The sequence below is a fragment of the Phasianus colchicus genome, chromosome Z (assembly GCF_987193195.1).
Source record: "Phasianus colchicus chromosome Z, bPhaCol1.hap1.1, whole genome shotgun sequence".
Classification (NCBI taxonomy): Eukaryota; Metazoa; Chordata; class Aves; order Galliformes; family Phasianidae; genus Phasianus; species Phasianus colchicus.
In genome coordinates, this window is record NC_143476.1 from 65,495,868 (window position 1) to 65,509,496 (window position 13,629).

General features: G+C 35.6%; 1 protein-coding gene across 6 annotated transcripts in view; it reads right to left on the reverse strand.

The window, feature by feature from the left end:
• Positions 1-2,475: 2,475 nt before the first annotated feature.
• The window catches only part of SMARCA2 (SWI/SNF related BAF chromatin remodeling complex subunit ATPase 2), a 106,566-nt gene continuing 95,412 nt past the window's right edge, over positions 2,476-13,629 (reverse strand). For all 6 annotated transcript variants that reach the window (XM_031610455.2, XM_031610457.2, XM_031610456.2 and 3 more), the window contains 5 exons: positions 10,716-10,821; positions 9,696-9,797; positions 5,653-5,785; positions 4,067-4,209; positions 2,476-3,459 (listed from right to left, as the gene is read on the reverse strand). In XM_031610455.2, the coding sequence (XP_031466315.2) occupies positions 3,424-3,459; positions 4,067-4,209; positions 5,653-5,785; positions 9,696-9,797; positions 10,716-10,821 (520 nt within the window). In that variant the 3' untranslated portion in view covers positions 2,476-3,423. The remainder of the gene's footprint in view (positions 3,460-4,066; positions 4,210-5,652; positions 5,786-9,695; positions 9,798-10,715; positions 10,822-13,629) is intronic.

Sequence of the window (13,629 nt, forward strand, 5' to 3'; positions counted from 1 at the left end):
AAAAAAAAGGAATTCCTCCCCTATTTTTTGGAAAGAATTTAGATCCCTGTATATGAGAATAACTTAGCCTGAGCACCTTTCTTCACATACTAATGTGTTGTAATTACTAGCAAAAAGCTTATCTTGAAAAATACAGTAAATCTGCACAGAAACAAAACAAGATAATGATTAAAAATTAGTCTGTTTAGCAACAAAATTCATAAGCAAAATAACAAGATTAAGATCAACAGTAGGTATAATAACGGAATTTAAAAAGTTACTTCTTTTTTTAACAAAATGTTTTGGTTGCTTACTTCAGTTTTATTCTCCAGCTGAACATCCATCTGAAAATAATTCTTAAAAATAAATCAAGCTGGGTCACTACAAAGTCATCAGGTACTTTGCAGATGGGTAATGTGATACTATGCCTGTTGTATCTCAGTTGCTTGTTAAAATACAGTTTAAGATATCAGCAACTGAAGTCTACAGCCAGCTGTTTCTTGTTAAGTATAGTGGGTTGGTAAAATTAGTTCATTTTACAGTGAAAAAGTAATACATATAAATGTATTATTTTGGTAAGTTATCACTGAATATGGAATGATCTCTGCATACCAAACTATCCCAGAATCACAGAAAGTTTGAACCTGGAAGCAGTCTTTGGATGACACCTTGCCCAATCCCTTAACCAGGGCCATGCACAGACATCTGTTCAGGACCACGTCCAGGTGGCTTTTAAAGATTTCCACAACCCCTCTTTGCAGTGCTCTATCACTCGCACAGTAAAAAGTGTTTTTTGATGTTCAGACAGAACTGTTTGTGTTCCGGTTTGCGCCCACTGCCTCTTGTCCTCACACTGAGCCCCACTGAAAAGAGCTCAGATCCATCCTCATTGCACTTTTCCTTCAGGTACTGATTCGCACCAATAAGGCTTACCCCTGAGCCTTTTCCTTCTACATTCTCAGCTCTCTCAGCCTCCTCTTTTCCACATCAGATACTCCAGTCCCTTAGCCATCTTATTTGCGTTTTTCTGGATTCGCTTCAACATGTTCAGGTCTCTCCAGAACTAAAGAGAACGTAACTGGACCTGTGTCTGTGGTCTGTGGTCTCACCACTGCTGAGCAAAAGGAAGATAGCCTTCCTTGACCTGTTGGCAACATTTCTATTGCATCCCAGGACACTGTTAAACTTCTTCGCCACAAGGGCACTCTGCTGACTGGAAATGTTCGTTGGTATCCTTCAAGAATCCCAGGACCTTTTCTTCAAGCTGCTCCAGGTACTTCTACACGCTGATGGAATCAACGTGTCCCTCTGAGAACAGTGTATTTCTCTGTGAAAGACAGCATCTCCCACTGAAATAGGGCATACGCAGAGTGTGTTTGGCAAAAAGCTTCATTTTTCAGTGTGACCAAACTCTGTTAACTAACAGTTGCCTTATGTTAAGACACTGTATAGAAAACTCTAGGTTCACAGGTCATGAAAGTGTATGCCTAAGTAAATGCTCCACAAAACTTACTTCAAATCTTGTTTCCAAGTACACATAATGTAAATTACAGTACCTATCCCTGCAGTGAAAGAAAAATAAGCATGACAGAAAGCTTTCATTTCTATTCTTATTGCTCAAGGTGGATTTATGACCAAGCAAAACAATCTTTACCTCCACTAGGACATACTGTTACCATCCAAGACCATTATGTCTCTCCTACAAGAAATGAAATGCTTAAAATTGCTAAGGCTCTTTGAAGGTAACAAATTGTCTCATTGTGGGGTTAATGCACACAAATGAGCACCAGACAAAAATCACTGTTCAGCTGAGCTAGAGGAAACACTGAAAGTAGTCAATACATGGCAGAGCAGCGTAAAGATATGTAATGTAAACACTCGCTGAAACACTGTTCAGGCAACAAAGAAAGTTTCTGTTTGCATCTGAAGTGGTAGGATGCATATTTTTTATTGAATGTATGTCAAATTCAAGAAGTTTTGATTTCCACGCAGAGTAGATGATTAACTGTAGATACTATGTAGTTCAAGCACTTTCACTACCACATCTTAGTACCTCACAACCTTTATACCTCAGGGGAATACTTAAATAAACTGACTTATAGATGGGCTGACTGCATAAATTCTGCCTATGTAACTGATTGTTTTCATGCCCACTGACGCCTGTGGGCATACACTTTCTGAAATAAAAACAATTTATTGCTTAATTGCTTGAATTATAATTAGGTAATGAATTACAATTCAAATTATATTTTACTACTTCAGCTTTATTTTTATTTTAGTATGCATGAAATGCTTTATCTCTGTGGACAATTCCATAGTATTAGAATGAGTTTTCAATTTAACATGTTCAGGACAGGCCACAGTGGACCTCTCTACAGGCAACACTCCTGCACTCTCATCCCTACTATAAGAAGGTTTTTGTGGAACTCATTAACACATGACTTTATCTATTGAGCGAGATTATCTCTTTATTAAGAAAGCACCAACACCATGCTCTTCAAAATTACTGGAATTTTATTTGCCTCAGGCTTATGACTTGCAACCAAAGACATTGTGCAAAGAAAGCAAAGATTAAGTACACTTTAGGGAAAAGGTGATAATCCACATTGGTAACATAGAAGATCAGTCTGATGAAAGAAGCCATTCATTACACTATATAGATTGCAATATTCAATAGCATTTTTCAACCCAACTTTTTAAATCAAGGAGAAAAAAGTTAAGCAAAGTTTACAGTAGACATAAATTTGATACAATTCAAAAAGCATTTTTCTGAAGATCGTCAAGCATAAGTGGAAAAACGTAAATGGGACGAAATGGATGAAGGCTAACTACTGTACAAATATAAGCAATTAAACAAAGTTGCATATATGTACCACAGTGTAAAAAAAACAAAAAAAAAAAAAACCAGAAGAAATAAAAACCTCAAAAAACTGCCTGATGAACAATAAAATAACCAGTGACTTTTAATGGCTTCTCCTGGTTATCAATGCTACAAAAGACTCTTTTTTTTTTCTGTCTTTCTGATGCCACTTAAAAACTTCTTATCAAATGATAAAACCAGGCAAAACCAAACCATTACCAAGCTAAAACCAGCCCATAGAAATATACTACTAACCCACATTTTCCATCAAAAGCTTTTTTTCTGTTATTGTTGTTGTTTTTTTTTGTTTTGTTCTGTTTTTGTTTGTTTGTTTGTTTTGTTTTTTAAATCGTTGAGGCCCGTTTGGTCACAACATTACTTTTTTTTTTTTTTTTTTTTCATTTTTTTTTACACCATGATATCATATGTTTGTCTGGCACTATCCTAAAGCTAATTTATAGAGAATGAGAATACAGAAACAACCCAATGTCTATTTGACAAAATGAATTCACTGGGCGTAAAATAGGAGAAGGGAGAAGAGAAGGGGAAGGGGTCAGTTCTGCCAAGAAAATAAACCCTATGGATCACTCATCATCACTTCCGCTTGCTTCCGACTGGTCCTAGAGGTAAGAGACACAAGACAAGTCAGAAATTCTTTGCCAGCTATTCTGTGGAATTTGTTAAAGAAGAAAAAAGAAAGAAAAGGGAAGAAAGATGACAATTAAATTGACACATCAAAGTAGTCTTAAGAAACGTAGTTATCTATTATTTCTCTTTCAAGACATTTAATGCAGTTGCTGCAGACTTCCTTAGAGAAGTAAAGACACCGAGTAAGAAAAGATCAAGTATTTCTATCTATCCAGATGTTTAATAAAAACTGGGAAGAGTTCTTTTTTCATTTGTTGCATTTATAGAAGCAACTCTAGTACCAAAAAAATCAAGCTAAGAATTTTTGATTTGGGGATGAAAGCAAACAATCCACAAGGTTTAAAGGTTCTAAGAAGGTAGGAACAGCTCCAAAAAATAAACTCCAGACTTCTTGTCTTTCAGCACTGGGACCAGACACACCCAGATACAGTTAATACCCTTGCCAAATTCTCTCAAGATGATGAATACAGTTTAAATATGTGCTTAAGCATGAATAGGTGAGAATTCTGACAGCAAGCAGGACAGGGTAGAGACGCAATCACTGTAACCACTTCCACAGTCTCAGTGAACAAAACTTACATTTTCATCTTGATCCTCATCACTATCATCATCACTCACAACAGGTTTGGCTTTTGCTCGGCTCTGCCTCTTCTTGCCCTTTCCTTTCTCCCGACTTTTTTCATCCTTTTTAGTCAGCTTGATTTTGACTTTCACAGATTTTGCTGCAGAAAGTGTAACAGTGGACATGACTGTGAATAAAATAAACTACTGAAGATCACCTATCAACTTCTAAACGCTGTCTCTGTTTTTAAAAATTTTCACCTGGTAGCAGCAAAAGATACTCTCCCCGTTCTTTATCTGGACCGTGGAACAATTAACCAGAGATACTTGCTTTTACTTCTCTACTTCTTGATTTTTGTAGCAATAATTTGTATTAAGCTATGGAGTATAACTTAACCGTTATACCTCTTCTTTTTCATGTTCAGCAGGTAGTACCTGGTTCTGTGAGAAGATGTGAACCTAAAAACACTTTCTCACTTCTACATACGCAAGTTTATTCTTTATACAAGCAAAAAATTGTGTCATTTTAAACTATAGGAGTGCTACGTGGAGGTGACTGGCAAACCTGGAACAAACACCTTTCAGAAGAACATATTAAGTGCTTGATTTCCAAATGAACTTCTGAAACAGTATGTTCTACGGAGCTGCTTGTTTTTCTAACAGTTCAGGGCAAAGTACTAATGTTTCTGTAACCCTACAGAAGGGGCAGCTGAAGAATACAGATACTGGGTGGCACAAAGTGGAATGAATAGATGCCTCCATTTCTACTATATTACATTTCTGAATCTGCAGGAACTTCAAGTTTGGTGATTATGCCTCCACCATAGAAACACAAATCAACAAGGAGAACTGAAAGGCTGTATGAAGATAGGTCTTTTGTATGGTCAATCCTTGCTCCATTGTGGCCATCAGTATGCTAGGACACTTATAATACATTAGTTAATCAGTGGAACAGTATATAGGCACCAGATTAAATTTCAAAATGGAAAAGACAAATAATTTCACCAAGGGAGAGAACACAATGGCAGAATGTTTCAACAAGGGTTTAGAAGTCACTCCCCTTCTTGGAATACATGCTCCAGATTTTCCTGCATCACACCCTGAATACCTGCTGAACTTTCTGTCCAGTTCTGTCCTATCCCATAACTTGGCCCTCTGAAGAATGGGTGTCACCTCCTGCTTCTGAAACAATCTGAGTTTCAATTTGTCCTTGTCCCACTGAAGAATACTTGCACCATCATTTTAACGAGGTGATGAATTTCATGTTGCATCATGCCTGAAAGGCTGATCACTCATGGATCAAAACTGTATTTAGCCTTTCTAGTACTTTTATTTACAAATAGTGTGAATAGGACAAAAAGGGTTTATCTACAGTCATAGCCAGTCAAACCCATTCCCACATAACTCTTCTGTTGTTTGTTTCTGTTGTTTGAAAATACTATACTCTTAGAAATACACAGCCAGAAGAAATAGAAAAAAAAGACTTAAGTTGAATGCAGTGAACTTTGTAAGAAGTTACTTTCCTCCACAGAAAACTCACTCTAACAGCAGAAATCAGAACAACTAATTACCCCCCACATTTTCTTTATTTACATTGGACTCACATTCCGACTCTGACTCCTCTTCATCATCATCATCTTCATCATCATTGCTTTCATCCTCACTTTCTTCTTCTTTGGCAATCTTCTGTCGTGCACTTTTGAACACGGACTGAAGAACAATGGAATCCTCATAGATCTACAGTGTGAATACAAACCTATGTCAGAGCTGTAAAATCAAGCAACATGAAAAGAAATCATACTGCAGACCTTCATTTCTGCTGGAAACCTACGAACTACATGGTCTTTTCAAATTACAAGTAACAGTGGATGTTGCATGAATTTTACAAGAAATATCAACATCAACTTTTTATTTTCTGAATTAAAAAAACTGTCAATAAAGATAAATAAATTTGTCACAAAAAAAAGAAGTCTTAAAATATCTTGTTTTAAATGTTCAATTGTTTATCCAATTAAATGCTTTCCTTTATTGTTTCTATTACCACAAGGGCTCTTCCACATTTTCATTACATTTTAAGTGTTGAAAACCTCCCAACATGACAACCTTCAGCAGTAAGCACCTCAATTATAAAACTGGATTAAAGTCTAGTAATATATTTGACAGCAACAAGTGGCTAGCTTTTATGTTAATTATCATTAGTTTTTCCAGAAGCCCAAACCAGCTGTAAGGAAATTTATTTATCCCAAGCATCCCATCTTTTTTTGCAGATCTAAAAAGGCTGATAAATCAGTGCCTGTCCCAAACTTAACATCTTTCCTTAAACCCAGGCTAACTTGCTGAGCAATTCTGGCACACCAGATTTTCACTTCAACATCAAGCATCTATATAGAGAAGGCTACACCTGGCTTTTAATGCATTTCTCAGATTAACATAACAGAGATATCATAGTCTCCTTAAGTAGGGAGACTAAGATATCTCTCCTAACTTCAGAATCACATTAACATAAGAGCTTGTCTATTTTGCTTTGTAAGAAGACAAAGCACTGGATAATTAAGAAGAGTTATATATGCAATAGTAAAGGGTCACAAACTGTATTTGATTTCCTCATCATCCTCACTTACTCCTTCAGCTAAGCAAAATATTTTCTTGTATAAAGGAACACTGTCTATTTGTGAGAAAAATGGGAAGATTTTTGGCTGTCTTTACACAAGATGTACATTAAAACTGATAAAACCGCTCTCACACTTTGCAGGTTCAGTAAGAGGAATTAGAAAAACTTGGTTCAGAATACTTCATATGAAATACACGATCTTTTTTTTCAGTTTGTTTCCAAGTACCTTTCAGAAAAAGTGACATTCAGTGCAGTTAGTTCTCTGTTCCTATTCCATAAGTACTCCAATGACTTTTGTTAGGAAATGTTAAGACGGCTTGTAAATATGGACCAAGTGTTTCTTGACACCCAAGATACATAATGATGATGATTGTTTAGAAATGGCTCTTATTTTCCTTTTGTCTTATGCCACTAATGGGATTTTAGATCCCAGAGGTTTTTTTTTCCTTGAAGAGTAATCATTACCGACATTCTCTTACACCTAAAATTTTTAAAGTTTCCTATCCCTAGAAGAGTCTGAATTTCTCTTGAACATATTCCCTTTTCTTTCCCATAGTCCTAGCATATTGTTCTTAGGGTTGCCTTTAACCTTGCAGTCTTTTCCTAGAGAAAACACATTTCTAAGACAAGAAGAATTAAAGAAAAGTACAAGATCATATTTTGAACTCCAGTCATTACATATTTTAAGATCTCACTGTGATCCACACTTTTTAACAGAATTTCATAGAAAAAATAAAGGGGTTTTAAAAAATGTTATCTTTCTAAATACAGAATTCTTTGTAGACGCTCACTGGCTATTATGACTCAGAAAAGACTTAGGGCTTCATTCAGAAAAGCTAGGCAAACAGAAAGTTTTCTTTGATAAAAAAACTGATTCCAACAAGAATCATAAAAGGAACAGCAATAACAGCAGAACTTCCTTCAAAATGAGAAAAACAGTGACAAAGGAACTTAAAATATTGCAAATTTTTAAGAAAAAATATTTTCTGTTTCAAAAGACACGTGCTGTTTTAACTTCTTACATGTCTGTTTTTCATTTGACCCTTACAATGTTAAAAACTTTTGAAACTGCTGAGGTTTCACTGAGCACAAGAGCCTCAAAAAACAAGTCCGTCTGTCTCTGAAAACCTCTCCTAAGATTCTGGCTCAAATGGAACTCCTTGGCGTCAAGGAAAAGAAGTATGCATCAACACCAGCAAAACAAATATGCAGAATTTCACTTGTTGCCGTGTACCTGAACAGCTCTGTTTAAAATATCTTTTTTGTTTTGGGTGTGCACACAGTAATCCAGTTTACTCAAGTACGTCACAGCAAAGGTAGAACTAAACTATCACAACAAATATAAGAACCTTAAAAACTGGAGGACCACTGGAGAAATGTCCCACAATTCACTAGAAATGAAAAGTAAGTTACAAGAATATAGCATAGGAACTTAAACAAACAAAACAAATCAACAACAACAGCAACAACCAAAACCTAGATACAGATTATTCAGGCTTTATACAATAAAAAGTAATACCAATTCTGGTAATTGATATTTGTATGCTAGCAGGGAAAAAAACTCTGAAGCTGGTTGAACTATTTCCAAGCAGAGTAACAACATCTTGAATGTTTATACCCATTCAAGAGTGTTCCTGTCAATTCTATCACCCCCCATAACAAGAGACCAATTCTGGATTAACAACTCACACCATTCTCATCAGCATAATTTTTTTTTTCCACATAGCTACTGCTTTTTACTTTTCCCTTATTAACTACTGTCATCCTCCCCCTCCAACAATTTTAGTAGTACTTCTTGGGTACGTTTATCTTTTTTTTTTTTAATCCACAGCTAATTTACTGCTACTTGATTAAGTAGTAAACTGGTAATTTACTTCTGGACATTTAGTAAAGGCTCTGTTCCACAATTTGAGTAATCACTATTTCTATTAAAATAATTTTAGCAGATATGTTTACAGGCTGTTTCCATATAAGGTGACACAGTAAAAATAGCACACGTATTTGTAACAGAAAGCATTTTCTGTCTCTATATAAGAAAAATAAACACAAAATGACCAGTTGTATTCATCAATCCTGTATCTAACTGCATGCTCAATTTCATTGTCATGTCTCAATTTTTAATATAAATTCACCTGTTTAGCAAAGTGTTATCAATAACGTATAGTTATTCAGATGATGCAGTAATACTGGCAGCATGAAACCTCCAGCTAAATTTACCTAGGTTTCTTGAAAGGAATTTTTTTTTCTCTTTCACATTATTGAAGTGGTTTTCATGTCCTTTACTTCAATTTAATACTATATTTTTATCACACAATTTAGACTCCTCTGTGGAAATATTCATCTTCTGCTACATTTCACTATGTCGTGAGACACTTTTCTCATCTATCATCTAGATTTTGTAGTCTCTCATTTTGTGTCAGCGTCCTGTGTTCCTAATTCACAGGACTGAGCACAATCATACCTTTATAACATTTGAGGTTAGAGATTTTGCTTTGTAAACCTCTGAGACTCAACTGGAATTTATTATTACTAAGTTTCAAAATGGATATAGATCTTTCAAAGAAAGATCAGCCTGACCGTTCAGAGAATATAAAACCTCATACAGAAACTTCACATCTGGACCTTGAATTTCTATCTTGCACTAGCAGAGCTGAAGAGTTCACTAAGCACTTCTTCTACATCTGGAATTAGCTGTACTATTATACCTGCTCTTTCTGCCATCCAATCTGGTAGCACAAACCAATGTATCACTTTACATAAACAGGCACCCATCAGAGATTCAAATGGTCCTACAATAGCTGGGAACACACAGATCAAAACAAGCTGATCTCAGAACTGGACTCAAAACTGAATTCTCTGCATGCTCCACTTCAGCTGTGACCAAAGAACTTCGGATAATTCTAAGAATCTGTCATTTTCCTCTACTTAAAATAAGAATTAAAATACAGCATTTATAGGCATACCACAATAATTAGTTAAGAACTAAAAGCATCAGGAAGGGAAAACCTGTATGTGTAATTATTAGTTTGGTCAGACCTGTGATCCCTCCAGATTGAATGTCTGAGCATTATGACACAGCAACATGACATCCTTCTCCAAATCCCCAAGACACCGATATTTATGGTTGCGAATTCTTTCCTGTTGCAATTGTTGAGGAAAATGAGAAGTACGGAGAGGCATTGGTGCAGGAAAAACAACAACAACAACAACAACAACAAAACAGCAGACAAGACATAGAATTAATCTTTGAAAAAACATTCTCTTTAAAAATGCTACCTAAGCATCAAAACAAATACCTGTTCAAAAGAAACAAAGGAACAATAAAACATATCATTAATGTAATACTAAAAAAATCACAATTGAGTAATAAGCATAAAAAACATGCAATTGCTGTGTGGAGTGGAAGGGATAAAACGCTACAAAAATGAGCTCTTCTGGTAAAAGGAATCTCAATTTCTTCTTTTCTGCACAGACATACAATATGTTACGATATGAATAGCATTACAGAGTTGCATCATCTAGTGTGCAACAAGTTGCCCAAAACCCATCTGTCAAACTGTGTTTAGATGTTAGTTTAGGGATTACTATATTCTCCTACAAGAGTTTTCAAGATAAAAGTTTTTTGAGATGTTCACGAGAACAGGTTGCCCAAGGAAGTTGTGGATACCCCATCCCTGAAGGCATTCAAGGCCAGGCTGGATGTGGCTCTGGGCAGCCTGGTCTGGTGGCTGGCAACCCTGCACACAGCAGGGGGTTTGAAACTTGATGATCATTGTAGCTCTTCAACCCAGGCCATTTTTTGATTCTATGGTTCTACATCATCTCTGAAAGTGTCATTCATGTAATTGCTGCATTTTGATTTAACTTTGAAATTATGGTAATATACTGCGATACAAACTAAATAAAAATCATAATAAGGGATGTGATAATGTTTAAAATCCAAAACACTGAGGTAGATTCAATATGCATATTGTGGTCATTTATATACTGACTTAATACTCACCAGTGTCTAACAAAAAGAAATACAGGAATCTCCACTTCCAAAAATGTTCTTACCTTAATTTTTTTGAAATCCACTGGTTTCCTAATCAATTCATAATATTCTGGTAGTTCTTTTCTTGATGGGAGCTGAATGAAGACTTCACTTAGCTGTCGTCCAGAACTATTGAAAAAAACAAACCCAAACACAAAGCCAAGAATTACTACCACTTCCTCACACACACAAGGTCATACAATCAAATCATTAAAAAACAGATTAACAAACAACAACAGCAAAAATACAACCGCAATCCCTCTTCTTTCAAAGAACTAGAAAGTTATCTCTTAATTATTTTAATCTCATATTATTATTTTAATAAATTGATACAGATAATTGATTTACAATTTAATACAAATCTTTCTGCTCTGTCCTAAGATATCACCACCATTATAGGATCAGAAGTGTCATGGAACTTCATGAAAGCAAGATCAGGACTTGAATAGGAATACTACAGCGCTTTGACAAATGCAGTTTTACCCTTTTCTAAACTTTTTTTCATAATTCTTAGCATGCCTCCCTTCTGTCACTCTAAGTTTATGTTCCTCAGTCATTTTATAGTTCCTTTTGTATCTCCTGGTCACAGTACACCATTTGCTCATACTGACTTTGGTTATACCAGATGCTGATTGCCATCAGAACAACTAGATTTTACAGTGAAAAACATTATTAACTTCCATCAGTGAGTGTTAGGATCCTGGAAAGATCATTCTGACTATACTGAAAATCTTTACTGTGATTTGTACTTATTCAATTATCTGAAATAACGTGATAGATTATTTAAAATCCTCTGATTTTCTAGGAACATGTTACATTATTTGAAGGTGTTTGGAACTCCTAAGGTTTCCAGACTTACCACTGTTAATCCTTTATTAAGTTATATTTATTTATTTATTTTAATTTTCCCACATGTAGCTCTTCAGTTACATATATATGCATACAAATACAATAGATGACTGTGAGGTATTTGGAGATTAAATGTATTGATAGCACTTACAAGCTTAAGGTTGTATTTGTTTGCTTTTTTCTTTTTGAATTTCACATCAAAATAGAGGAAAAAAATCTCCGCTGAGAAGAACTGTAACTCATTGCACAGAGCATTCACATTCCATTTCCTGGCTCACATTCACATACTTCCCTCTCTCACAGCCATTTTCTCATTTCCAACTTTGGATGGTAACTTAACATGCAAAACGTTCATAGGAATTGAGCAAGGAGAAGGCTGCTGCCTAGTCTGTCTCCACCTCAGCTTCAATCTCGCAGCCACCCTCCATAACAGCATGGGATCTTAACAGACAAGTTAAACTGATGCTGGATCAAAGGTTAATTGAGGCAATTCTGCTAGAGAAGATAAGGATGGTGAGAAGTGCAGAACAGCTTTGTCCTTTATGAAATTTATGAATGACTGCCTATCATATCTTAGACATCTGTTAATGTCTGATCTATTACTAGAATTTTTAGAGGCACAAACTTGCTTTGGGAACCTGAAAAATCAATAAATAAGAAGAATGAACAGAACTCTGCCATTTCCTAAGCAGCTGCTGCTCACCTAATCCAAGATTTCTTACTGTTCTCAGGATGCTTTTGCTCATTATATATTCTGCATTAGAGAGGACAATAGTATTAAACTTCTAATCATAGCTTGCTAATCAGTGTCATCCAACTGATATCCTTAGGGACAACTTGCATCTGGAGTGATCTGTTCTATCCAATTTTAACACTGTAAATGCCCCTCATCACCATTTTTTTCTGATTTGCAGCAGCAGAACCTGTTACTTTGCTTACAGTAACTGCCAGACTCCAGTCTCCAGAAAGATTATGTTTCTGAAAGATTATGGCACATACAAAACCATACTTCTTGGTGCTGTGGCTGCACAGTGAGATAAGAAGGTGTACTGTGCCACTCCATCAGGGAAGGTAAGAGTTAAGCCTATATACACTACACAAATACTGGTATGGACAACTTGACAGACCATTTGCACCTCATGCAATACTCCAGACAGTTTACTAGCAACCTCAGCCAACAGATCACAGAATTATAGGGGCTAGAATGGACCTCTGGAAATCATGTAGTCCAACCTTCCCAAATAAATCTAGTTTATTTGGGACTCTTTCAGTTACCAAAATACACAAAATGAAAAAATGACAACAAAATTGTCATCCCAGATTTTATCATTTCTCTCCTGACAGAAAATAACTGTGATGCTTTCGGGCCACTGTATCTCCACATTTCCTTCAGTACTGAATTACAATAAAGAGTCAAATTCATTAATTTAATACTTCTCCTGCCAAAGTGGTAGTTGTTTATACTATAGATTTGAAGTTACTGATCCTTTTAATTATGTCTGTGACTGACAACGTCACATCAGATAACAGAACCTGTCCTCATCTCAGACTTCTACAAGGAATGTATTAAGAACCCACTACACAATATACAAAATACAAAGTTGCTTTCAAAACTTTATACAGTATTGATTTGGATTTGGCATGCAAACAATGATTTATCACTGCTGTATTTTAAACCTTAGCAGCTTCCTTCTAACAAAGACATCTATTTGAGAAGAAACAGAAAACCACTGATGCAGGTGCTGCTCCATTTCACTCATACATTTCAGAGTCTAACAATATTAAAGTATGAACAGCTACTAATAATCTCCTAATTTCTATCAGATTCTGAAATATGTTATGCATATTTGCACTATTTAAAAAGTTTCCTATAATTACATAGCCTTTTATTCAATAGCTCCATAATTCTTCCCCCTTCCCCTCCTTTCTACATAACTGCACACACCCATATATTGTATTATTTGAAAAATATAACAGTAGTAAACTATTACACAGCAATATTCTATTTCCAACGTATAAATCTAGCCAACTGCAGCTTGCTCACACAGTCAATTAAACTAAGAATGCCACAGAAAATCTTCAAGCTTT